At 35.8% G+C, this 27,578-nt stretch overlaps 1 protein-coding gene across 4 annotated transcripts in view; it reads right to left on the bottom strand.

Moving 5' to 3' along the window:
• LOC150093047 (uncharacterized) overlaps nucleotides 1–27,578 on the bottom strand; it is a 568,891-nt gene that overhangs the window by 47,245 nt on the left and 494,068 nt on the right. For all 4 annotated transcript variants that reach the window (XM_090413702.1, XM_090413701.1, XM_090413703.1 and 1 more), the window contains 2 exons: nucleotides 24,987–25,283; nucleotides 16,999–17,322 (listed from right to left, as the gene is read on the bottom strand). In XM_090413702.1, the coding sequence (XP_090269828.1) occupies nucleotides 16,999–17,322; nucleotides 24,987–25,283 (621 nt within the window). The remainder of the gene's footprint in view (nucleotides 1–16,998; nucleotides 17,323–24,986; nucleotides 25,284–27,578) is intronic.

Here is a 27,578-nt window from a genome sequence, read left to right as displayed (position 1 = left end):
GTAGTACAATTGGAAAAACGACAGTACTTTGCACCCTTCGATTGGAAAAGGCCTAAGTTGGATTCTCATCGTGACAGGAGGAATCTTTATATGGATCGAAGATGAGTTAGCTGATCTCATATGGAGGTAGCAGGGGTTTTCTCCCAGAAACTCGGGTTTTTCATCCCGCATACAAAAAAATCGGCCCTTCAGAACACATGCAAATTACAGACAAAAAACACTAGTTGTGGTGGGCAGTAGATGCTGTTGCTGTAGATGATTGGTAGTAGAGGTTTGGTGTAGTGGGTGAAGACAGAGAGTTGTAGGTGTCCTCCCGCGATGGGTCTGCAGACTCCTTAGAGGAGTCACGAATAATAATAAAATTATATTTCTTTAATATTATTTCTTTAATTTAAAGTATAACTAAGTGGAAAAACTTCCAATATTAATTTAGAGAAGTTTGGCTATTAGGTCTTAAAATAAAAGGTTTGAAAGTAGTATGAAGATCATATTTGCAGAGAACTTTCACTATTTTCTCTGATATCCCCTTAATATATGAGAATGGTTTTGCTGTGATCCTGTGTGTTTGGTGTAGGAGGGAGGGCACATATAATATTTTATCTTTTTACATGGACTGAGAAGATCTCTGAATTCAGTTTCAAGGGCAGCATCATTTGTACAAATAGCCTTGACTTGTGTAAGTAGGTGAGTAAGAGTTTTAAGGATGCACTGTTGGGATGTGTAGTGGCGTGATTGTTTGCATAAGTACCTACAAGTATGAGTGAGTTTTCTGTAGATGGAGAAGGATAATGAATCATCAGGAAGTTGTGTCACTAATGTATTTAAAAAAAGGGAGCCTATTACTTTCTTTTTCTATGGTGAAGTTTATTTTAGGATGTTGGCTGTTAAGATGCATCAAAAATGTATTTAATGTGTCTGGACCATGAGACCAAACAGCAAACATATCATGTGGTTTGATCAGGGCTTTATAGAGTGGAACTGCCACCACCTATTATCTCTGCTGGTTAACATCCTTTTCCACAGTGCAACAACAATATTGTTGGGTTGCTTTCACCATTTTCCCAATATATCTCCTAAACTTCAAATTTTTATCAACCATCACCCCAAGATCCCTAGCCTCCTCCATTTCTCTAGCAGAGTTCCACCAATAGAATGTAACTTGCTATTAGTAGGTCCCAAATTTCAAGACTCACACTTTGTTGCAATGAAATTATATCCCCATTTATTCACCCACCTATCCAGCATATTCAAATCCTCCCGAAGAACCAACATATCAGCACTATTACTAATAACTCTTCCAAGTTTCATGTCACCTGCAGACAACTGAATATCCTCTTGAATTGAGTGATAATAGCATTGATATAAAAGCTAAACAGTAAAGGTTGCAGTAGCAAGCCCTGTGAAACTCCAATAGTGACTTGCTTTCTCCTTGATGCATAATAAAATCCTTATAATGTATCAAGGAACTTGAGAGGGGAAGAGACTAGATTCTTTATTTTTATTACATGTGCAAAATCTATTCTGTTCTTAATCATTATGATTAATACTAGAATTAAATAACTAAAAAATATGAAAATATTAAAAAAAAGTATTATGCAATTGGCAAAGTGGATATTATAGAATTACAGCTACAAACAATTCTTATAATAAACAGAGGGCAAAGTAAAATATGAACATTGATATATAAAAACATTAATTTTATCAAGTTGTCTTGTAATACTCTTAAAATACATGTCTTTACAAAGGTCTGATAATATATACTAAGAATATTTGGAATGATTTCTCTCTTACTGATTCATTCACTCACTCACATAAATGCCGTTTCTGTTGTATATCATTTCTATGAACAGTGTTAGCGTTCCACTTTAATCAAAACCTAATTAAAGGTTTAGATTAATCTAAACTTTAAACTAAGTACTAAAATGAACAGTGACTAGCTGTGTAGCAACTAACTACTATTCATTCAAGATTCAGATTTTTTATTTCATTCTTTAGAACAATATTTCTTCTTTACAACCTTCAATCCATCCATATTGGTCTAGGACCATGAGTGAAAGTCCAATAAGGCTGTTTTTTTTTTTAAACAATGCACATCTTTTTCAGAAATATGCTTTATTTTTGATCTAATTATAAGATATAGAAGCTTGATATATAAAAATTAAATTTCTGATCACTGCAAACCAACTCATGTACTATATAAAAGAATTCTCTAAAAAATGGAACTATTTACTAGAAAAATTACATTTCATCAAAATAATTTATATAAAAGATAATATCAATTATCTTTAAAAAGGAAAATATAACCATCAAAGAGTTATCAATTACCTATTAAAAGGAAAAAGATTTATTTCCTTTGGATAGTAGAATGAAATTTTAAAAGCTTCAGAATTTGGAAAATTGTACAGCAGTAATGAGAAATTCTTAACACATAACAAATCACCACTAAACTGATAACAATAACTCAGAGGGAAGGGAAAAAGGCAGTGGACTAGACCCATTTTGCTAAAAGGATATCCTACAGTTGATAATGCTAACAAGGTCAAAAGCAAGATTTATTTTTATCACAAAGAATGTTTGTGACATCTGGAACAGGAAATGATGTCAATGAAAATGATGATACATTTGTTGAAGATAGAAAAATTAAAAACTTGTTTATAAAGAATAATCAAAAACTTCAACCACATTAGAGATGATGATATAAATGTGGGAGAGAAATTTCAGCTCATCAGAACTGTAAAAGATAATACAAAATTCATATCAGTAAACAAAATATTGTGTTAAACTTCTAGGCATTATATTTTACGTAATGCTTCTCATCCTTCCTAGGTTTCTAATATATGATAAAATATACATAAAGTTTGAAGTAGATGAAGCCATAAAAATGTGATACCAATGATTTAAGAAGTAAACAAATGAAAAAAATGATTTTGAAATTGTTTTATTCTTAAAGAAACTTAGCTCAAATTAGAACAGCATTTTTTTTTATAAACAGTCATCATCATTTCCTGGAATGTACTCTCAAAGAAGGGATAGACTATTAATGAGTGTTTCCATTATTAGTAAGGGCCTAGCATTCATCATCATCATAAAATTTTTAAAAAAATTAGATAAATAAAAAACTTATGGAGATTACTACTGTGTCTAAGTAATAACTCCAATTTACTTACTTTTTTTTTTTTTAAATGTGAATCTTAAAATAGTAATATCAGTGGAATTAGATATAGCTTAGATTACCTTACTAGATGGAAACACGATTCAGATGTCCAAGGCAGATGACACAGGTAAACTATTTAATGATCACTTTATTAGAATATTCAAACCTGGTAAAGCACGTTTTATTCTTAGAGGGATAAGGAAGGGTTAAGTGTTTAGAGTGAATGAAAAGGAAGTATTCCAAATATGAGTATGCTAGATGTTAAAGCAGGGGGACTAGATGAAATTTTGCCATGTGTTTTAAGGGAATGTGCTGTGGAACTGCCCATACCAGTGATCTCAGTGTTTAATACAAATTTTTGGAGAGTGAAAGGAGGATAACATTGAGTCATTGCATATGAATGGTAGTAGGTATCACAATATAGACCAGTTTGTATTTCTTCTTTGGTTGTTAAGGATTTTGGTAAAATCAATAAAAACTTGTATACAGAATTGCACAGATGAGGTTGATATCATGCGTGGGTGGTCTGAAAAGTTCTCATCACTCAGAAAATCTGTTATCCACTCCCATCAGTTTCAATTTATTTAAGAGCTTGTCATGTGGCAGTCTATCAAAAGTCCTTGCAAAATCCAAGTACACCACTGTATATGCATCTCCCCTGTCCAAGGTATTCGTCACCTTGTCATAGTACATAATTAAATTAGAAACATGATTGCCCCATAACAAACCCATGCTAATAACCACAGAGAATACTGCTGTTATCAACCCATTTCTGTATCCTGCCTCTCACCAATCTCTCCAGGACCTTCACCACAACTCCAGATATACAGACCAGCCTATAATTTGAAGCTACAGCCTTATCACCACCTTATGCAGTGGAACAATTTTACCCTCCTTCCACTCCCTTGGAACCTGTGCTGTTGCAAGACTTTTATTAAACAGGCATGCCAATGCTACTGCAATTCCCTGGAACATTCCCTTAAGATGCATGGTGATATGTCATCAAAGCCTATCGCTTTATTGACATCAAGGTTATTTATTTCCTCAAATACCTCTTGCTCACTTACAATTAAGCTATCCTCTCCTATGTCCTCTACACTTAAGTTCCTCTTGATTCCACCCTGATCAGGATGAAACACCCTCATAAATTGATCACTGAATACCTGAACAATGTCTTTGGCAACAGTTACCATTCTACCACTTTCATCCATTAACATCATCTTACCATGATCATACTTCCTTCTACTTGCCACATATCTAAAAAATTCTCTAGGGTTTTTCTTTGTCTGATTTGCCAATTGCTGCTCATACTCTACTTTGTGTTTTCCTTACTAACCAAGTCACTCTCCTGGCTTGTTCTTTATAATCTTCATGTAACTGATTATTACCATTATTCATCTTGTACTTCCTCCAAAGCACTTTCTTTTTCCAGATTTCATGCTTAAGCTCCACATTCATCCATTTTACACCTACCTTATTCATCCTTTTGGCCTTCAGAATACATTCACACATTGATGCTGTTATGTATTGCTTTGTCAGTTCCCATGCGGCATTTATTTCCTTACTGCTGAACTCTTCATTCCATGTTATAGCTCCATGCCATCTTCTAAGCTTGTCATCAAAGCCTATCGCTTTACTGACATCAAGGTTATTTATTTCCTCAAATAACTCTTACTCACTTGCAATTAAGCCATCCTCTCCAGTCTTATAATTCCACATATATTCTTATACATGACTTATTTTTCACGGTATTAACAACACAAGGATGTTTTATTAACGCTAAATTTTCGCTGATTTTCAACTCGGCATCATCAGAGCACAACATACATGTAAACGCGACAGTGAGTGAGTGAAACAATATAATTGCAAAAGACAAAAGATCTAAAGTCCTATTTTTGGCGCCCTCTAACGAAAAAAAAAAAAAAAAAAAAAAAGCAGCAGTTATCCAGGAGTTTTTCTTAGGATAACCGTCTCCCAAATTTTTGGCAAATTAATGCAACCATATTTGTTAAGGTTGGGAGAATTCTTCAAAGCCATTGCTGACTCAAAAAATAATCTTTCAGATCTATAACGACTCCTAAATAGCACATTCGTTTTCCTCCATCTAATCCTGTGTGAAGGAGTGTCCAAAGCGTGGTCTGCCAGTCCCGACTTGCCATAGTAATAGTAGCGAATGATGTATCTTTCATGTTCTTCCAGGCGGATGTTCACTGATCTTCCTGTTTGCCCATAATAGGCCAAGTCACAGTCACATGGAACTTCATACACTCCTGGGTGTGCTAAAGGGTGAAGTTTATCCTTTGGCGAGCGGATCAGAGTTGCCAGCTTGACATGAGGCTTGAAGGTGGTGCGAAGGCCATGTTTCAACAATACTTTGGCTATCTTTTCCGATGTACCTCTGATATAGGGAATAGAAATGGTCATGTTGTATTCTTGTGTATTAGGGGGGGGGCAGAGTAATGGGAGTATGTAGTATTTTTTCTATTTTGTAGGGATTGTAGCCGTTGGCTAAGAACGTATGGCGCTAAGCTAAGCCTCCAAAAAGTAATATACCACATAAGCAAATAACTGCCCTAAAAAGTTATACAATAAAAATATTATTACAAAAGCCGATAAAGGAAATGCAACAGTCATCATGAATAAAGAAGAATATAACAAAAAAATGCAAGATCTCATATGTGACAGTTCCATGTATCAAATTATACATCGAGACCCTACAATGTCGCAAAAGAAAAAAGTCCGAAAATTACTAAAAAAAAGTGACATCATGGCCCAAAGAAATCATCAGGAAAATAAAACCAATTCATGTTAAAACACCCCATATTTATGGATTACCAAAAATCCACAAAACTAATGTTCCCCTATGCCCCATAGTTGATAGCATAGATAGTCCCACATATAAACTGGCCCGGCATTTAGCTAAGTCGCTTGCCCCTCTTACTGGCATCTCCTCTACTTTTGTAAAAAATTCAATCCATTTCAAAACACTGGTTAAAAATCTAATCCTAAAAAATTCAGGCATAATGGTTAGTTTCGATGTCACCTCTCTATTTACCAACGTACCACTTGTAGACACTCTTGATTTAATCAAGTCTAAATTTCCCCCAGATATTTTTGAATTATTTCAATTTACCATGAATGCAGGTTACTTTACATGGGGGGGGGAGAAATTCTACAAACAGATTAATGGTACTGCTATGGGTTCCCCCCCCTCTCCCCCCCGTTAGCAAATTTTTACATGGAACAATTTGAAAACAAAGTACTTACCACAGCTACATACAAGCCGCTAGTGTGGTTGTGCTATGTAGATGATGTGTTTGCCATCTGGCCCCATGGACAAGACACTTTGGATGCTTTTGTCACCTACCTAAACAGCCAACACCCCAAAATTCACTTCACAGTAGAAAAAGAATCAAATAACTGTTTACCATTTCTTGACACATTAGTCACCCGCCTTTCAGATGGATCACTATCTTTTTCTATTTACAGGAAGCCTACACACACAGGAAGATACCTACATAAACAATCACATCATCATCCAGTCCAACAGTACGGCATTTTAAAAACACTTACACACAGAGCCATTTGTTCTAACGATACAGCTCTGACCACTGAACTCCAATACCAGCGCCATATGTTCTTAGCCAACGGCTACAATCCCTACAAAATTGAAAAAATACTACATAGGCCCATTACTCTGCCCCCCCCCCAATACACAAGAATACAACATGACCATTTTTTCCCCTATATCAGAGGTACATCGGAAAATATAGCCAAAGTATTGTTGAAACATGGCCTTCGCACCACCTTCAAGCCTCGTGTCAAGCTGGCAACTCTGATCCGCTCGCCAAAGGATAAACTTCACCCTTTAGCACACCCAGGAGTGTATGAAGTTCCATGTGACTGTGACTTGGCCTATTATGGGCAAACAGGAAGATCAGTGAACATCCGCCTGGAAGAACATGAAAGATACATTCGCTACTATTACTATGGCAAGTCGGGACTGGCAGACCACGCTTTGGACACTCCTTCACACAGGATTAGATGGAGGAAAACGAATGTGCTATTTAGGAGTCGTTATAGATCTGAAAGATTATTTTTTGAGTCAGCAATGGCTTTGAAGAATTCTCCCAACCTTAACAAATATGGTTGCATTAATTTGCCAAAAATTTGGGAGACGGTTATCCTAAGAAAAACTCCTGGATAACTGCTGCTTTTTTTTTTTTTCCCCGTTAGAGGGCGCCAAAAATAGGACTTTAGATCTTTTGTCTTTTGCAATTATATTCTTTCACTCACTCACTGTCGCGTTTACATGTGTGTTGTGCTCTGATGATGCCGAGTTGAAAATTAGCGAAATATTAGCGTTAATAAAACATCCTTGTTGATAAAAGTGTTTGTGGTGTTGTTAATACCATGAAAAATAAGTCGTGAATAACCATCAACGCCTAAGCTTATCTGTTAGATATATTCTTATAGTTTTATAATTCCACATATATTCTTTCCTCACAAAAGTTTGCATATGACTAGCCACAACACAGGTGATTACTTCATGATCACTTTCACCAACTGGAGGAAAGCATGAAATCCCTCTCACAATTACATCCTCTGATGAAATGATTAGATCTAGAACTCTGAATCCTCGTGTGCCCTCCTTTACATGCTGTCTGAGATAGTTCTCTCAAGAATTTGAGAAATTCATTTTCCTTATTCCCAAATGCTATCTCTTCATTTGTCCATGCGCTTAGCCTAGTGGCTTTGCGCTTCACAACCATATGCCTGGGGACAGGCTAACTTGGCTATGATGCCATAGCCAAGTTAGCTGGTCTTGGGCATGGACAGCAGGGTTTTTTCTGCCAGTTTATCTGCTGTTTTTCATCCCGTAAGCAGGCAAACCGGCCACGTGAACACACAGATATACAGTCAGGAATACTTAAAGGCATAGGGCTGACCTTCTTATCCTCGTATTTCAGTTACGAAATCCAACTTGGAAGGTTGTGGGCCTTAAAGGCCTGTTAAAGCCTTTGGGATAGGATATCTCTTTCATTCCAATCTATGTAATCATAATTAAAATTACCCATAATAATTACCCTTCCTTTATTCACTAATCCAAGTTGTTTATACATTTCTTCATCGCTATCTTCCACATTCCCAGGCCCATAGCAACATCCAACTAAATGTCTTCCTCTCAACCTCCACATCATACCACACTGCCTCATAACCATTGCCACTATTTCCCCATTTCATGCCTACCTTATGTGGACTCAATTCCCTTGCTATCATCAGCACTCCTTCTTCCTTCTTGCCCTTTCTTTCCTTGTGAAAAATACTGTATCCTTCCATTTCTATTCCCATTACGATATCATCTTTGTTCTATTATGTTTCATTTATTGCAATGATTTTGGGGTGAATAAACTCAATTATTGAAATCATTTCATCCTCCTTATTTCTGATACTTCTGGCATTTGTTTCATTTTTAGGTCTATAGGGTCTATAGCCAGTCCTATCCAAGTCAAATGTTGGTTGCGATTTTATTGAGAGGATGCGATTCCAGTGAGAGGATGAAAGTACAAAATCAGGAAAACTAGAAATGCAAGGGAGGATGCAGTCAAGTGTGGGATACTATGATGTTCCGGACTGGTAGGCCAGTTCTCCTTGAATTCTGATGACTCGAATTTTGAAGACTCTACACTCAGTGTAGCCCTGAGTGTCGAATCTTCAAAAGGGGAGCGTTCCCCCCCCCCCTCCCAAGTTCCTGACGGACCAGACACAAGGCATCTGGTCCTGATTGTGTCCTAGAACCAGTGGTGAGCTATGGAAATTTTAACAAAGGGCTTGCATCATCGAGCAAAAAAAAAAAAAGCTGTATTTCACACAAAAACTTTTATTAATACAGCTTGTGTACAAATTCCAATCAACCTCTAAAGGCTATCATTTTTAAACAAATATTTCATGATCTAAACATGAAATATTTGCACACAATCAACTGTGTTAATTTATCTTACATAAGAAAAACATTTTTTAACTATCAAAATATAATAAGAATGAAATCTTTTATGAAACATTTGACTGGCTACTGGTTTTACCATACGATTGGCTACCAGAAGGGAGAAGGGTAAAGATAGCACATGTGCTTATTTTATAGAAGAGTTGAAACAATAATTCCAAATAATCTATACACTGTCGAATAGACTAATTTTTGTTAGGTTACCGTATGAGTTTGTCGCTTAATATGTTTCAAAAAAAAATTTTTTTTTTGAAAAAATAAAAGTAAACAAGAAGAACAAGGGGCTTGCAATTTGAGAAAAATTTAACAAAGGGCTCTCGTGAGCCCCTTATAGCTCACCACTGCCTAGAACTAACGCCTATTCTCATCAATCTATTCTATTCAACTGGCCTCTACCCTATAACATGGAAACAGGTCCACATTCAGCCAATCCCAAAGAAAGGTGACAAAAGTCAACCAATGAACTACTATCCAATTGCTCTCACTTCTCTCAGAAATTATGGAGAAAGTCATCAAGAACCAATTCTTGAACCACCTAGAGACATACCAACTGATCAGTAATCACCAGTATGAATTCCACCACTCATGACCTACAGCTAATCTTGCTTTCACCACCTAACTACGGACTAAGGACATGGAGAAACTCAAGTGGCTGCTCTTGACATTTCAAAGGCATTTGATTAGGTTTGGCAGAAGGGTCTACTCACCAAACTGCCATCTTATGGTCTGCCTTCTTCACTCTGCAACTGAATCACCAATTTTCTCACTCTTTGTCTTTGTGCAACATCTATTGGGGATGGATGTTGCTCTGATTGTGTCTGCATTATTTTTTCTATGTCTCATGAATGGAGTTTCTTCATTGATTCTGGAGATCATTACAAAGCCTTCTGAAAGAAAAATGGTAACATTTTCCCAAGTGGACATTCTTCAGTTGAGTGTAATATTAAAAAAAGTTGAAATTTTATTGCTGCCTGTGATGTTTTTTGTGGCAAAGAGAAAGCTGTTAAAAGATAAGTTTAAATTTTGAAATTGTGTGACAGTTGTAATAGGTAAGCAGTGTAGTTATAATTCTGTATTTATTATTATTTTTTTTTTTTGTTTCTTGTGTGCAGCTTTGAGCATGAGTGAAATGTAAGATGGTGTTAAAGAAAATACAAGTGGCATGGATATTATTTTTTGAAAATGGCACTAATTTCCTGATGTGCTGCGAGCTGCTGTGAATGCAGTATGTATGTTTGGGGAGAGAGAGAAAATATTTATGTGGAGGGGAAAAAATACAAGAGATGAGAGAGAGTTTGGAGGTGTAAGAAGTGCAGCATACTTATGGATTATGAGATATTGTTGAATGTAAGCGGAAGTGGACAAAAGATCATGGATGTAGCTATGGGAGCAAGTGGAGTTGACGGTACATCTGAGCACTTGAGTAGTAATGGTACAACAGCAGGTGAAAGTGGCATTGAGTTAGTGATGTCGATTGTAAGACAGCGTCCATAAATGACAGCGAGTTAGTGGCGGTAAGCAGTATGAGAGCCAGCAGCGAGTTAGTGGCGGTGAGTGGTAAGACAGCAGATGTGCGATGTAGTGAAAATGCAATTTGCGTAAATGGTACTGAAAAACTAATTCACAATATGAAAGTTGAGTTGGCAGAGATGAGGCAAGAGATTAAATGTATATGAACTGAGGAGAATTACGGATTTGCATGGAAATGTGAGGAAGAATGGGACAAAAGATTTGAAAGAAATGGCGAATGATTTGAGAGTGGCAATGGATAAAGATTCGATAACAAGAGGTGTGGTGAATGAAAAGGTGCACAAGATCTGTTTACTGGGAGGTAGAACGAGCAGGGTGGTTGAAGCAGTGGATAAGAGAAGTACGCAAGCAAAAGAGTTGGTAGTGATAGTCGGCACAAATGATCTGACTGGTAACAAGAAGACTGTAAGAAGAGATGTCATGAGGCTGTTAAATGCGTAGGTAAGGTAGTCAGTGTGTTGTCAAGGTATGATAATGATAAGTTGAGAATGTGAGCAAAGATTTGAATGGCATGCTAGCATAGTTGTGTGAGAGGGAAGGAGTTCATTTTGTGAATCTGTGGGATGAATTTGAGGGATGGATAGAGCTGTATAAAAGAGATGGGCTACATTTAAATAGATTTGGTGCGAGTCAGTTAGAGAAACTGTTGTTACGAGAGAGAGAGAGAGAGAGAGAATGACTGAAGTGAATGTAAGACCTAAGGAAGCAAGTGGTGTTGTGGAAGAGCAGGAGAGTATAGTGGTCAAGTTTGTGAATGGAGTGGTGAGTGGTGCAAGTGGAGAGAATAAGGGAGGAGGAACACAAAGTGGACAGGGAAGACACTGCGTGAAAAGTGTACATGATGGTTTCGGGAATAAATGAGTATACAAGAAAGGATTAAGACAATCAAGGATGTGAGGGAGATATTTAGTTTGGGGAGGGATGTAGTATCAGTGATGATAGATAGGGAAGAGTGTAGAGGAGTCATGTTCAAGAAGTGGGGTTAGTGGGACTTGTTATAGAAGGGAGAAGGAACACTAGAAATGCTAGAAGTATTCGAAACAAGGGGAATGGAATTGTAGCATTGATAGAGTTCATTCACTCAAAAATTGTTGGTATAAGTTAGACATGGTTGAACGAGGATGGCATACTGACAGGAATAGAGATGGAGGGATATGTAGTTTCACAAAGATCGACAAAGCAAAAAGTGAGGAGGAGGAGTGTTGTTGATGATGGCACAGGAGTAGTGTCCATTTAGGGTGGAGAAGCCAGGGGCAAATACTGACTGGTTTTGAAGCAGTATGGTGTGAAGTGGAGGTGGACAGGAGGAAATGTTTAGTAGGATGTTGCTATAGACCTGCTAATCTGGAAAGCAGTGAGAAGGAAATGTTTAGACAAATTAGTCTGGCTAATAGGAAAAAGGGTGATCATTATGGGAAATTTCAATTACAAAAAAAAACTGGAAGGAAGAGACAGCATCAGGAATCAAAGAGAATAAATTTCTTGAGTTTTTAAAGGATAACTACCTTAAGAAGTATGTAATAGAGGCCACACATGGATTGAGGATCTTGGATTTGATTATCTCATCAGAAGATATTGTTGTAAATAAAGTGTCACATCATCTACCAGTTGGTGAAAGTGACCATGAAGTGATGACTTGGATGGTCGCCAGCTATATCAGGACTTTTGTGAGAAAGGGCTATATGTGCAACTATAAGGCAAATGATTATAGCAAACTCAGGAGGCAACTTGCAGTGATATCAAGGAATGAGGAATTGCATGGGAAGAGAATCAATGCTGCTTAGTCTCTACTCAGGAATTATCTGACAGAGGCAATCACTGAGTGTATTCCAAAGGTCAGGAGAATAAATAAAGTAGGTGTAAAATGAATAACCAAAGAGGTAAGGAAATCTGGAAGAAAAATGCATTGTTGAGGTGGCACAAGATGAGTGGAGATAATCAGTTACATGAGGAGTACAAAGAGCAAGCAAAGGAAGGTGACTCACCTAGTGAGGGTGTTAAAAGTGCATATCAGCAGCAGTTAGCAAATGATGCTAAAAGAAATCCTACGAAGTTTTTTCAATATGTGGCCAGCAGAAGGAAGAATGATAATGAGAGCATGATAAACAATAAGGAAGATAGAGTAGAGGTGTTAAATGAGCAGTTCATTAAAGTATTCAATCCTTGTGATTGTAACATAATACAGAACTTGAGAGCAGTGGGAATGGGGAAGGAACCACTAGTATCGAGTGAGCAGAGGTATATGAGGAATTGAGTAAACTTGACATCAACAAGGCCATGGGATTTAATGATATATCACTGCATGTCTTGAGGAAATGTTCCAGGGAGTTAACAACAGCTTTAACTTACCTTTTTAACATTAGTCTTAGACTGACCAAAGTTCTGAAGAAGTGGAAAGAGGGCAAAATTTTGCTTCATAAATGGGGTGATAAGACTATAGGCTTCACATCATAGGTCAATCTGCTTGTTTGGAGTCTTGGACAATGTATCGGAGAAGATAGTGAAGACAAGGGTTCAGAAATATACTGACAGCAGCAGAACTGTCTTTAATAGAGAGGATGAGTTTTGCTAAAGAAAAATCATGTTTTAGAAATCTGCTTATTATAATAAGGTGATAAATATATTGGACAAGAGAGATGAATATACAGTAGCATATTTACATTTTGCAAAGGCTTTCGATAGATTTCCAAATGACAAACTAGTAGTTAAATTGGAACAGATGGGGTTGAATAGTAGATTAGGGCACTGGATTGGAGACTGGTTGTATGATAGATATCACCAGGTTGTGTGTCAGGGAGTGATATCGCAGAAGAGTAAAGTCACTAGTGGTGTGTCAAGGGTCTGTTTTCAGGCCATTGTTATTTAATTTGTATGAAAATGATATTGGAAGGGACTTAAATGGTGACACACAATTGTTTTCAGATGATGCTAAGTTGGGGAGAATTATGAGAAGTAGAGCAGAACTGATGTTGTGGCCTTGTAATCTGCCTGAATAGATTGTCTGAATGGGTGAGTGTGTGGGATGTCAGTTTAACATGGCAAAGTGTAAGGTTTTAAAATTTAGGAAGCAAAGATGGGATGTAGAGTATAGGATTGGTGGGGATATTTTGGAGGAGGTTAAGAAGATGAAAAAATTGGGGATTGTGGTGGATAAAGACTTGAAATTTCGTGGACATTTCACTAAAATTGTGAGGATGACACAGTGAATTATGGGTATGATGTGGAGAACATTGACATGTAGAAGTAAGGATTTTGACCCCACTGTACAAGACTCTAATCAGGCCACATATGGATTACTGTGCACAGATTTTGTCACCAAGATTTCAAAAGGATGATGAGATGTTGGAGAGGGTTCAGAGACGATTGACTAAAGGTGGTTCCTGGTCTCTGGAATGCGGAAAATGAGAGAGATTGAGAGAATGCAAATTACAGAGCCTAGTGGATAGAAGGAAGAGGGTAGACATGATCAAGATGTATAAGCTGGTAAGGGGTAATTACCAGATTAGTGTGCATGAGATTTTTCATAGAATATCTGGAGTCAGTGGGGAGAATGAGAGGCCATCCCTGGAAGCTGTATGAGGTTGGTGGAACAAGGGGATGAGGAGTAGATGTTTTTTTTTTTTTATATATGGAGAGTGGTGGGTGATTGGAATGCATTGCCTGAGAGTATAGTGAGGGTGGGGAAAGTGAATGCATTTAAGTCAAGGTACAATGAGCTGTGAATGTGAGAGTGGGACCGCCCATAATGAGGCTCTTGACTCAATGGAAATTTGTTGGTAATAATAATATATAACAATAATAATGATGATGTTGCAATGTTTTCTGGAGATGTTTGGGCTTGTTGAAGGATCATGATAAACTTGAGGATGAAAAATTATTCATATTCAAAGGGAGTTTGTTTCAGCACCAGACTCACCATTCAACAATACCTGGATGCCCACTATTCAGCAAGCACTGACAAAGCTCAGGGGAGGAACACCAGGGATAACTTGGATGCCATACCAGCACTACAGCTAGACTCAGGTCCTGTCCCCAGATAATGGATAAGGAGAGAAGAAGATGAAGCAACACCATTAATCTTTGTAGTTAGGGCCACTAGACTATTAATCCTGTCCCGGCTATTCAGGACTGCTTGTCTTGATAAAGAAGAAACCAAAGTAGCATGAAACTACCAGGAATCCCCTTTTCTGGATGTACACAGGTGGCACCACATGGCAAACACAGCAGCAGCAGCAAGGTTCCCAGTGATAGTGATCCTGGAAGAGAGAACAGTAAAGACTGGAGAAGTAAAGCAAAGAATATGGATAGAAATACAAAGAAACAGAATAGGAATGAAAAGGGCCAGTCTCATCACTGGGAAGCCCCTTCCACCACAAACAAGTGCCTTCCATGAAGTTGATGGGTTTGTGACAAGTATGTTTTGCCTTAGTAATTTACCAATATTTTTTTAACAGACTAACAGTAAGTTGGATAAGGGAAGTAGCTACAACATGATAGCAATGGATTTTTTAAGGCATCTGACAGAATACCATACAGAAAACTGTTACATAAGTTGGCACAACTGGGAATGGATACAAAGCTGATGGTATGGATGATAGGGGGTGGGAGCTGACCAATGTACACTAGAGTAGTGTATGAAGGATCAGAATCTGGGAATGAGAGTGGCTATTTCAGTGCCTTAAGTCTCTATGCTAAGGTCACTACTGTTTAATCTTTATATTAATGATAAAGGGAATAATGCAGGATGATTTAAATAAATTGGCAGTTTGGGATAATGCTTATCAGTTTACTGTGACAAAAAGTAAGGTTATGCACATCAGAATGAAAATATTACATACTGTGTATTAGACTGATGGTACTGGATTGTGGGAAATTGATGAGACAAGGAATTTGGAAGTGATGATGGGCAGAGTTAAAGTTTGGAGGGCATATTACAAAAGTTGGCAAAATAGCTCAAAGGATTGACCACTAGAGAAAGGGAGGTTATTATTTCCTCTTATATGACTATGATATAGCTGCATCTTGATTACTATGCACAGATTTGGTCACCTGGGTTTCTTGGAGATGAGGAAGCAGTGGAGAAGATAAAGACACAAGTAACCTATTGTGCCAGGTCTGTGGAATGCTTCTTGCAGAGACTAAAGGTGTATGGATTGCAAAGTTTAGTTGAAAGGTAGAAAAGATATGAATTTTATAAGACTGATATAAAAGAAATTTTTCAATGTTATATGAATGAATAGTGGGAAGATGCAAGATTGTGGTTAGTGTGAGGATGACTAGTGTTTTTTTTTTTTTTTTTTTTTTTTTTTTTTTTTTTTTTTTTTTTTTTCTCGAAAGTTGTGAATAACTGCATACCTGAGATGGTTGTGAGTGCACTGACAGTGAATGAGTTTACCTCCCATAACTATTCTTGTGACTCTGTGGAGGTGCCCATAATAATTTACTTTGTATCCAAATGAGAAAACATGATATTAACTATCTCTCATTTATTCATATAACCCTTTCCTTAATGCATTTATATCCTATTATAGTCTAACCAAGTGGAAAATAAACTTCCAACATCTTTTTCTAAATCCAGAGTAATTCAATAATAAGGTGGTACACCTTTTGGCAACTCGTATAAGTAAATATGACCTCTCCATTGCTTCTGCCTTAGTATCATCACCACTTCTGGGTCTGACTCTCACTGATGAGATCTCAATAACGGTCGAAACCGGTCTGGGTAGTGGCCCTTCCCTTAATGCATAGCATTATACATGTCTGCAAGGAGATGTGCTTTGCATTATGGGAGATACTGAGACAAGAAGTAATGAGAGCTTGGTCCACCTTTACTAGAGTTGCCTCAGTCCTGAAGATACTTCAGACGCAAACTTTGTTTGCTTACACTTGGATAAAGGATTAAACTAAATTTATTATCATCTTCCCCTTAATGTATTAGTTTGAATCATCTGTCATCGTCAAGTAACTTGGTTTTATAAAAACCTAATTAATCCCATGATGCAGTGGTTAATCCTATATGCATGGCCTGCTACTGTCTGGCAATTGTATGGTTTTAGAGATTTATCTGTCGTTTGGTACCAGACTTTTGAAAGGAAAGATCCTGCCACATCCATATGAGACCAGCTAATTCACCTAATGCATTTCAGGATGGATTTGAACAAGCATGTTTTCAGCTAAAGATGTCTGTTGAAAGTGTGAGTTACGAAAATCAATACTATGTGAGCTACGAAAATAAATTATAAATACAAAAAATACAAACAAAAATAAAAATTAAAATAAATTGACAATGTAACACAAAAACTCAACATACCTCCAAAGCAGACTTTTGTTTCTGATCTCTCAGAGTTTGGTCCATAGAATGGAGTTCCATTATTTAAGTTAACTGCTCTGATACTGAACAGCAATGAAACTCCTTTCTCTACCTCTGGGCATTTTAAAGTGATCAAAGTTTCAATATCAGTAATATTCATTATAGCATATTCTACTTCTGTGCTATTTTTATCCTCCTGCCATTCTTGGTAAATTAACTGATAAAAGTCAATGGGACCATTAGGAATATATGGAGGAATCCATGAGACCTTCACAGCAGAGGCATTAATAATTTGTGTATGAGGTCGATCCATCTCTTCTGGAACTTAATGAAAATCAATATAAAATTTATTATTAGTATATTTAAAACAAAGAAAGACAGCCAATAAATAATTTTACATGAATATATTTAACTATTCTTCAATAATTAAAGGAAAAATTATAATATCCCAGAAATTTATGGCTTGGAGACAAATAAGTATTGATTTAATTAAATAACATCAATAAACGTCTTTTAGTTTTTTTTTTATGTAATTATTTGTCGATGTAAACTATAAATTATTTTCATTTTGCATCGATTTTAATGATCTTTAATTCTTGGGAAAAAAAAGTATTCAGAATTAATAGTTTTTAGCACAATTTCATATATTAAAAAATGACCAGCATATTTTATTAAAAATCAACTAATTAATTAATCCCAAATTAAATTATTTCAGTTTAAAAGCAAAAGAATCATAAAACTAACAAGTAAAATAATATTAAATTACATACACTTACCTTTTAAAAATGTAAGTGTATGTAACTTACATACACTTACTTCTATGAGGTGACATAACTGTCACCTCATAGAAGTAAGTGTTGCTTATTCCCAATATTTCAATTTTGTAGTCTTTCATTTGTTTGACTATACTGAGTGCTTCTGATGTTTCATACATCATCCTCACATTCCATTCTCCAAATAATTTGTGTTTCTTTTGGTTTTTGAGTCTTGTCCAAATTTTCTGTTGTATTCCTTAATTCCCTAGTTTCTCCATAAGAGCTTCACTAGGGGATGTCATTTTGAACAGTCTGTCTTCATTTAGGATTACTTTGGGTCATATAATTCTGTGGTCTAAAAGGATTTTTTTAAACTGACCCCCAGAAGCCCTGGAGTGGATCTGGGATTTAAGGAATAAGCTCTGACTCCTGATTCTTAATTTTGATGTTTAATCATTTCAACCTATTGTATCCCTTTTAATATGATTTTTACAATTGTTTTTATGTTGTTTTATATAATATGTATGTAATATCCTGAGACATGTACATCATATGCTTAATAAAAATAATAATAAATATGGATCATATTATGAAGAAAATGTAGCATTAAACATGATATGAAACTTGGAGATATAATCTCAGCTCTTTACTTTATGCATATGTTATCCTTCTAAATAAATCCAGTGCAAGTCTGAAAGATTCCCTGACTAAATTGAATAATTGATGTAATAAATTGGGTATGAAAAGGTTAGCAAAACAAGTTATTTTCTTGCCATGATGGCAAGAAAAAGACCTAGAGAAAGACCAAAATCTAGGTGGAGTGATACAGTAAGAAGTGCCTAAGAAGAAAGAAATATAAGATCTGATAATACTGGAGTGAGTCTTGACAGATCAATCTGGGGGAAAACTGATGATAGGAAATTAGTAATGATGTAACTATTTTCATGATGCACTATCATAATATCCAATAAATCCTCTGAGGGTACATATCAGGAAGATGACAATGATTATATCTTTTGCCTTATGTCATGTCATTTGTCTTCTCCACTCACTTCTGTCATATTTAGGCTATATATGCTAATTATATTCCCAACTATACTTGTTATTTGCTTTTCACGTGTTGCAACAACTTCAAGTCCTTTATCTCACCTTTCAACTCATTCTGCCCATTAATTCTGATTTTGAGATAGTGCATTATTCTCATAATATAATTTTTAAATAACACACAAAGCCATTATTTAAAACTTATATCTAATGTGCACATCTCTATTAAACTTCTAGTAATTATTATCCTTATTGTGCTATCTCAATCTCTCCTTCCATAGTCCTTCTTCCTCCTATCTGCCACATAACAAAAAACTCTCATATTTTTATTGTTGTATTTTCACTGTTGCAGTTTGCATAACAGAGTTCCATGTAGTATCCTGTCACACGACTTTGCAAAATCCAGCAGTATCATCATGTAGCCATTCCTTTTATCCAACTCAGTTGTTACTCTATTATAAAAAGTTCATAGATTATTAAGGCATGTGTGTTGACCCTTTACAAAGCCATGCTGATCCTCATAGAGCATCAATTCATGAATTCTTTTTGAAGGTACTTTTCCTGTCCTTTTCAACCACTCCTGAGATGCTAATTGGTCTATAATTTGCTAGAACAGACTTAGATCCTCCTTTATGCATAGGAATTATTTTTCCCTCCTTCCACTCTCTTGGGATTTTGCAAGGGCATCTCCAGTTTACTTGCACATTCTCATATAACACAAGCTGATATCCCATCCAATCCCATAGCTGTATTTGCATTCTGATTCTGCAATATACTAAGTACCTCCAATTCTTCAACCTCTGTTCTCACATCAATCCATGTCACATCTATCATAACAATGTCTTCACTTGGATGACATATCCTTGCAAAATGATCACTCAGTAGCACAACAATTTCGTCTGTCTGTTACCTCTCTACCAACTGCACTCATTAAAGTTATCCTTCCATAGTCATTCTTCCTCCTACCTGCTACATAAAAAAAACTCTGGGATTTTCTTTCGCCTGTTTCACTAATTTCTTCTCATAATCTCATTTTGCTTTCCTTATGATGATGGTCACCTTTCTTATCTGATCCTTGTACTGTTTCATGAGTTAGCTGGTCACCTTTCTCCTTATATACCCTGCACCAAATTTTCTTTGTTTGCAGTTCATGCTTAATGATATTACTCATTCATCTAACCCCTATCCAATTTACCCTCCTTACCTTGGATATCTAGTGTGATACTGCTTTCTCCAGATATCACTTGACTATTCCCCATGCACAGTGGACGTCCTCCCCTTGTAGCACTTTATGCCATGATACTTCTTCAAGCTGTCTCCTAAGTGTATGATAATCACCTGCCTTATAGTTCCACATACATCCTTTCTTAACTTTTTCCACATTTTTTGATACTTCCCAATTCAAGACCACATGATTACTTTTCCCAATCACAAAGTAGTCACCTTAGTTATGAGGATTTCTTCTAACCCTCTAATAAGATCGAACTCTCTCATATCCAGATTCCTTTCTGCCACATTCTGCTTCAAGTAATTATCTCTTACTAAGTGTATAAATTCCATGTCCTTCCTGTCATGTGATCTTTCCTCCTTCCAATCTATGTCTCTGACGATGAAGTCCCCCATAATAATTACTCGACTTGCACTCGTACTAACTTTCTGATGCATGTCATCCACATCATCCCCGGCACCCCCTGGCTTATAGAAACAACCAATTTTATATTTTATCCTATTGGCCTCAATCTCACACCAGATTTACCATATGCACAAATGACTCATACTCTTGTTGGCTGCAATTCACCTGCTACCATCAGCAGTGTCCCATCCCATGACCTATCTACTTCCTGAAAATAATAAATCCATCACTTTATATCCCTGTAACGATATCATCTAGGATTTGATTATAAAATATTAGCATGAAAAAGAAGACAGCTGACTGACAGATCAATAAGTAGTATATGGGGGAGGATCTAAGCCTGCAATATTTAACTCTTCGGAGGTCGCAGCTCATCTGACATATACATGCAAAGTGCTTAATATAAATATTCTTACACAATTCAGTGTATAGCTTGGAGATCATGAGTAGCTGTGCATTCATATGTTACGAGTGATATTCTGCACTGTTTTTTGCTGTCAGTTTGGTTTAACACATGTTGTGACAGTAAATTGTATCTGAGAGATACCGCGATTTCAGATGTCAATATAGTATTGGTTTAGTTGTTTTTTTTATTTACTGTTGAAAATGGCTGGAAAAATATATTGACAGGATAATCCATCAGATGTTGAAGAGATTCAGCGAATGTTACTCAAGTCCAAAAGTGAAAGTGATATTTGATAGTAAATTGTATCTGAGAGATACTGCAACCTATGATGTCAGTATAGTATTGGTTTAGTTTTTTTTGTTTGTTTGTTTCTTTGTTCCATAATTTCTAGATTGTACCTGAAAATAAATAAACCATCATGTATTATATTTGCAGTGTCTTTTCTTTATGTTTTATTGCATTTTAGCACATACTAGGAATGAATGTATCTCTTAGATACACGTGACCTACGCTGCAATTTTTTTGACCGCAACCTTCGAAGGGATAAGGCAACCAGTAGTGCACCATAAGGATAAGTTCTTTGTTATTCAATATTTACATGAATGACATGCAAGTATTTGCTGATAATACAAAGAAAGGCAGGATAATAATGAATGTGACTGATATGTAGTACTTGAAGAATTATGGGGATGCAAAAATGGCTAAAGTTCAATGTTAGCCATTTTTTTGTAAACCTTTCTTTGTAAAATCATGCACTTTAGTGTTATTAGATATAACTAGTGTTACTAGATATAACAAATAACACTAAAGTGTTATTTGTTATATCTAGGCCATATAACAAAGATTAAGGCCATATAACAAAGATTACAAATACAACTCAGAGGATAATTGCAATGTTGAAACAAACTTTGACATGTAAAGATAAGTTAGTCATTTTGCCTCTTTACAAGACTTTAATAAGACCTCACTTGGACTACTGTGTGCAGGTCTGATCTCCTAGGTTTCATGGTAATTCTGATACAGTGAGGTCGGGAGTGTAGAGCAGAGTGTTAAAAATGATTCTGGAATAATGATTATGAAGACAGATTAAGAATTTTTTAGAGTGCAAATACTAGCAAACAGGAGAAAAAAAGAGGCGATATGATTAAGAATTAAGACTTACAAACTTCTGAAAGGGTCATACAAGATTTCAGTAGCTGGAATTTTTTGTTTTATGGAGGGTGGGGAAAGGACAAGAGGGCATCTTTAATAGTGGAGAATGAATGCTGTCAAGAAAGGTTTGATTTGTAGTGTGTGGTTGGAATGAATTGGATGTTTTGTGTGCACATAGTATGAACGAATTAAAGAATAAGTATGACAGCTGGTGCAGGTAGTATGTGGCCTCCCTTGATGAGATCCTGTTTCCCTGGTGGTCTCTCTTAATTACTTAAAGTAATTAAGAGAGCCCACCAGAGACCCAAAAGTATCTTTTGTCTGGCTAAGATTTACATATAATTTACATTTCTTACATCATAAAAATTATGAAAACAACTACTGTGTTAGAGTAAAACTTCAGTTTAATATAAACCAAAATAATCACTCAACATTTTGACCTTCACATTAAGGTTATCATTTGGAGTATCCACATATATACAAAGAAACAAGCTGCACTAAAAAAAAAAAATAACCTTACTACATCAACACTAGAGTTTTACTTTATATGTATACTCATATAAGTATACATATAAAGTAAAACAAAACGGTATGGATAGTGGCCAATAAAAGCTGAAATAATTGTCCAAATCTTAAAGTCAAGGTTTGTTGGAAAACTTGAAGAACTAAGTGGGCTGAATGTGTGCCATCCAAATTCTTGGGATTTTTATGCCACCATTATTGATAAGATTAGGATGGTTAATCAAAAATTCACACGCTTCTTTAAATACCATTCATACCAAGTTTTTGTATGATGTAAAGAACATGTACTGTTCTAATCAATTTGGTGTAGGTTGTTAAGAGCATTATTTTATATTGTTTACATAAGATTCCATTCCATAAGAGCATATATTTTCCATAATTTTTATGGTGAATTCTGATCACTATGTAACCATGAAAGAAAGATTATATATCTTACACTTTCCTCTATATACTCCAAGAGAACATGCTGATTTACTGATAAGTTCAGATTTTGCAATTCATAAGGTTCATATTTCATTTTCAATCTTTTCACTCTCCAGTAAATATTGTTCCTACATTTGTACTTTAAAATAAAAGCTGTACAATTTTAATTTGTTAAAACTGTTAGATATTTTTCTTTTTTGATATAATACTCATTTTCACCTGGCTCAAAACTACATAGGGGGACACAATTCCATAGATGTGTAAAAATCATTTTTATTATTTTTTATCTACAATTATTATTATTCAGGCCTCACTGAGTCAAAAGACTCATCATGGGAGTCCTTCCTAGAAAACACAGTCTATCATACCACTCCTTGAACTCACTGACCATTCGTGTTCTCACCACACTATCAGGCAATGCACTCCACAATTCAACTACCCTCCATGCAAAGAAACTACTCCTCACCCTCTTGCTCGCAGCTTCCTTTAGTAACTTCCAGGGATGACCCCTTATCCTTGCTTCTTTCCCTTGTTTCACCAAGCAAAAGAGCTCCCCAGTATCAACCCTGTAACTACCTCTCAATAATTTAAAAGTCACAATCATATCATCTCTCCTTCTTCTATCTACCAAACTCTGCAGTCTACATCCCCTCAGCTGATCCTCATAACTAACATTGTATAGTCACAGTATAAGTGAAATCATTTTTGTTATCTACCTCTGCACCCTTTCCACAGTTAATTTATCCCCTTCAAATCCTGGGAGGGGACCAAATTTGATAACAATAGTCCAAGTGTGGTCTGATCAGGGCTTTATACAATGGAATGACAACTCTTTTATCTCTGCAGGTCAGCATCCTTCTCAATATTGCAGCAATCCTCTGGGTTACCTTCACTGCCTTTGCAATATGATCCCTGAATTTCAGGTTTCTATCAATCCTCCCATCAACGTATTCCAAACTTCACGACTTTACATTTTGCTGCATTAAATTGATGCCCCCAATCATTTTCCCATCTGTCCAGTTTATTCAAATCCTCTTGCAGGACTGCCACATCTACACTATTACTAATAACCCTTCCTAGCTTCACATCATCTGCAAACAACTGAATATCCCCCTGAAATCCACTGACATAAACATTAAACAATACAGGTCCCAGTACTGATCTCTGTGGGATCCCACTTGTAACCTTCTGACTCCTTGATATTGTCCTACCATACACAACTCTCTGATACCTATCAGATAACCAATCCTGAATCCAGTTGACTAATCTGACATCTAAACCCATGTACTGCAACTTAAATATCATCTTATCGTGTGGTACCCTGTGAAATGCCTTTTCAAAATACAAAAACTGGTAGAATGTGCCTTTCCCTGATCACCCGCTCTTTTTATGTTATTATAAAAGGCAATCGTATTACTAAAGCAAGAGCGCTCCTTAACAAATCCATGTTGACTCTCACAGATAACATTATCCTCATCTTCCCAATGCTGTATATGGTCCTTCACTAATTTCTCATGATGAAACACAAACTGGTCTATAATTTGACACTTCCAGTCTGCCACAGCCTTCTGGATAGAATTTCATTGAAATTTTATCCAGTCCCACAGGTTTACTGACATCCAGAGTACTCAGTATTGAAACACACTCTCCTCTTGAACCTCAAACCTGCCCTATCCCTCTAGTATTAAAACCTAATTCTCCAGGATGACTCGACCAGGCCTAGTACATTTAGTAGGGAAAGAGGTGATTAATGGATGCCAAACACATGATCCGAGACAAGACATCTTTTTTTTATTACTGTTGTTCTTTTTTTTTTTTTATACATGAGATAAAAAGCACGAATTTATCTATAATAACACAGAATTTTAAATTATGAATAGAACAGAACTGTTGACTCTCATCATATCAAATTTGTACTAACCAAAAGAATAATATTTATAGCCACAATGAATTTCCTTTAAAAAAGCATTGGTGTAATGGACACTTTGTCTAGTACTACTCAGTGATTTGTTATAGTAAGAGTTCAATAACATAACAAAACAAGCATCATTACCTCCAATTCCTGTCTTAATGTAGCAAGCTTTGGACCATGGTGAACAGTTCTCTCCAACACAAGCACTGAGCTGAATACTGTAGTTAGTGTAATATAGGCAGTCTACTAAATCATATGCATATGTTCTTTTATTTGAATCAGCTGGTTCAAACTTAATCTGCTCTCCTCTACTTGTTGAGTACCTTATTTTATAGGAAGAAATAATTCCATTTGGAGTATTTTGAGGCTCCCATTCTACTCGGATTATTGAATTATCCTTCAAAGTAACATGAATATTTTCTGGTGAATCAGATGGAGCTAGAAGTGAAGCAGAAAGAAACATCATACACATTTATCATTACAAGTTACTAATAATTTAAGATAAAATTCTTAAAGCAGTTCTATTATAAATAAAGTATTGTACATTATATCTGGAATGGTAAATGTTAGACTATTATTTTATTTTCTGTATTCCACAATAGAGAGTGATATTATGTCAAGAAATGCCACTATTATTAATTAATTTTTAATAGCAATGAAAAATACTTTTTGCTATTCTACTGTGGAAAAAAGCAAAAGAACTTCTATTATGTATAACAAAGTATTACATACAGTGTCAAATAATGCTTTCAAGTACAACAGTCCTGTATATTTGGAATTGTAAATGTTAGGCTACCGATGATAACGGTAAGAAAACTATATCAATTAAAAGACACTGCTCCCACGTACATAAAAATATTAATCTATAAGGCATTAAATGAAAACATTTTAAGATATGAAATTACATCATATGCATTCTGTTCAGACTACAAACTTAACAGATTACAATCGTTGCAAGATAAAATGGTAAAACTGACAGAACAGAAAATATTTATGGTCAAACACTTATACCACCACACAGTCATGCTAAAATGCTACTACAGTCTGATCTACAGAATAAACAGAACAATATATCAGGTAATAAGACCACAGTCAATAAACTACAAAACATATAAGTACAATAGCCACTACAAAAAAGCCACTCAGAGCTTTTACATACCTGACATGATCAACAAACTGCCATAAGTTTAACAAAACTTAGACAGGATAAGAAAAAGGATCAGAACAAGAAGAGGCAGGAAAGCATTGAACTTGGTAATCATAATACAAATAATAATAACAATATGGTAAATCAATTAAAATCTAAGAAAAAGGTGATATGGTATAGTGATTCAATCATAAAATTTGCATTTACTGAGAGAGTCACTGCTTCTAGTTTACCAGAGGTGAAAATTAAAGATATGATAAATGTAATTGAAAAACATGAAAGAAAAGTAAAAGAGATGGTAGTTCTTGTAGGAACTAATAATTGAAGTAATGACAAATATAGTATCAAGCAGGATATGAACAGTCTGTTGGAAGAAGTGAGAAAGAAATGTGAGAGAGTAAAAAGTGTAGGTTTGCTACCCAGATATAACAGTAATACCGAGTTAATTAAGAGGGCAACGATAGCATATGATTCCATGTGCAGAAGAAATGGATGTGAGTTTTTAGATGTGTGCAGTATGTTTGATGGCAGAAAAGACTTATATAAGAAGTATGGCTTGCGCTTGAGTTCATTTGGCATCAGAAGCCTGAAAAAAATTACTTGTTAGGATGAGACCTAATGCAGAGAGTCAGGAAAACTAAATCATCAAGGGAGGAATTTTCCCTCCACAGACATACTCCAAAGGTCTGAACCCAAAGCGTATATTTCCATCCCTTCACTAGGTTCATAACCATGTTTGAAGCCATTCATATCTTTATCACGATTATGAACCTAGTGAAGGGATGGAAATATACGCTTTGGGTTCAGACCTTTGGAGTATGTCTGTGGAGGGAAAAGTGAAAGTTCTACAACAAGGACACATAGATTACCTATCTAATTAAGAATAGGCTAGGTGGTAATTTGTTATGTGTATACACAAATGCCTGGAGCATCAGAAACACACAGGTTGATTTTGTTTCTCTATTGAATATGATGTGATCTAAGATTGTTTGCATTAGTGAAACCAGGCTATCAGAATCAGGGATCAAGTGTAATGAGTATACTATTTTTAGAAATGACAAAAGAGATAGGAGAGGAGGGGAGTACTACTAATAATATCAGATGATTAAGTCCAGTTAGAGAAGAACCATAAGAAAACAATTACGATAACAATGTCCCATGTAGCAATTAGTTAGGCTATCTAGTGTGAAGTGGAAGCTAACAGAATGAAATATATGGTGGGTGTTGCTACAGACCTGACAGATTAGATGCAGGAGACAAAGAAATGCATTGCCAATTTAGCTTTAATGAGTGATCATTATGGGTGAATTTAATGATCCAAACATTGATTAGATAGAAGAGAAATCTCATGAGAAAAATGAATCGGAATTTAGTGAATTTTTGCAAGACAATTTTCTCAAGCAATATGTGAAAGAAGGAACTTAAGATCAAAGAGTGTTAGGATTTGTTTATAGTGTCAGAAGGAGTCTCTTTATTCTTAAAGAGACCAACTGGTGGTAAAATAATGATATTTTACCACCAGTTGGTGACAGTGATCATGCCATGCTTTCTTGGGTAGTATCTAATTATATTGATGTTCCCATTAG

Source organism: Typopeltis vanoorti, chromosome 24 (assembly GCF_054136105.1).
Source record: "Typopeltis vanoorti isolate ZY-2024b chromosome 24, IOZ_Tvanoo_1.0, whole genome shotgun sequence".
Classification (NCBI taxonomy): Eukaryota; Metazoa; Arthropoda; class Arachnida; order Uropygi; family Thelyphonidae; genus Typopeltis; species Typopeltis vanoorti.
This window is presented reverse-complemented; position numbering and strand designations above follow the sequence as displayed.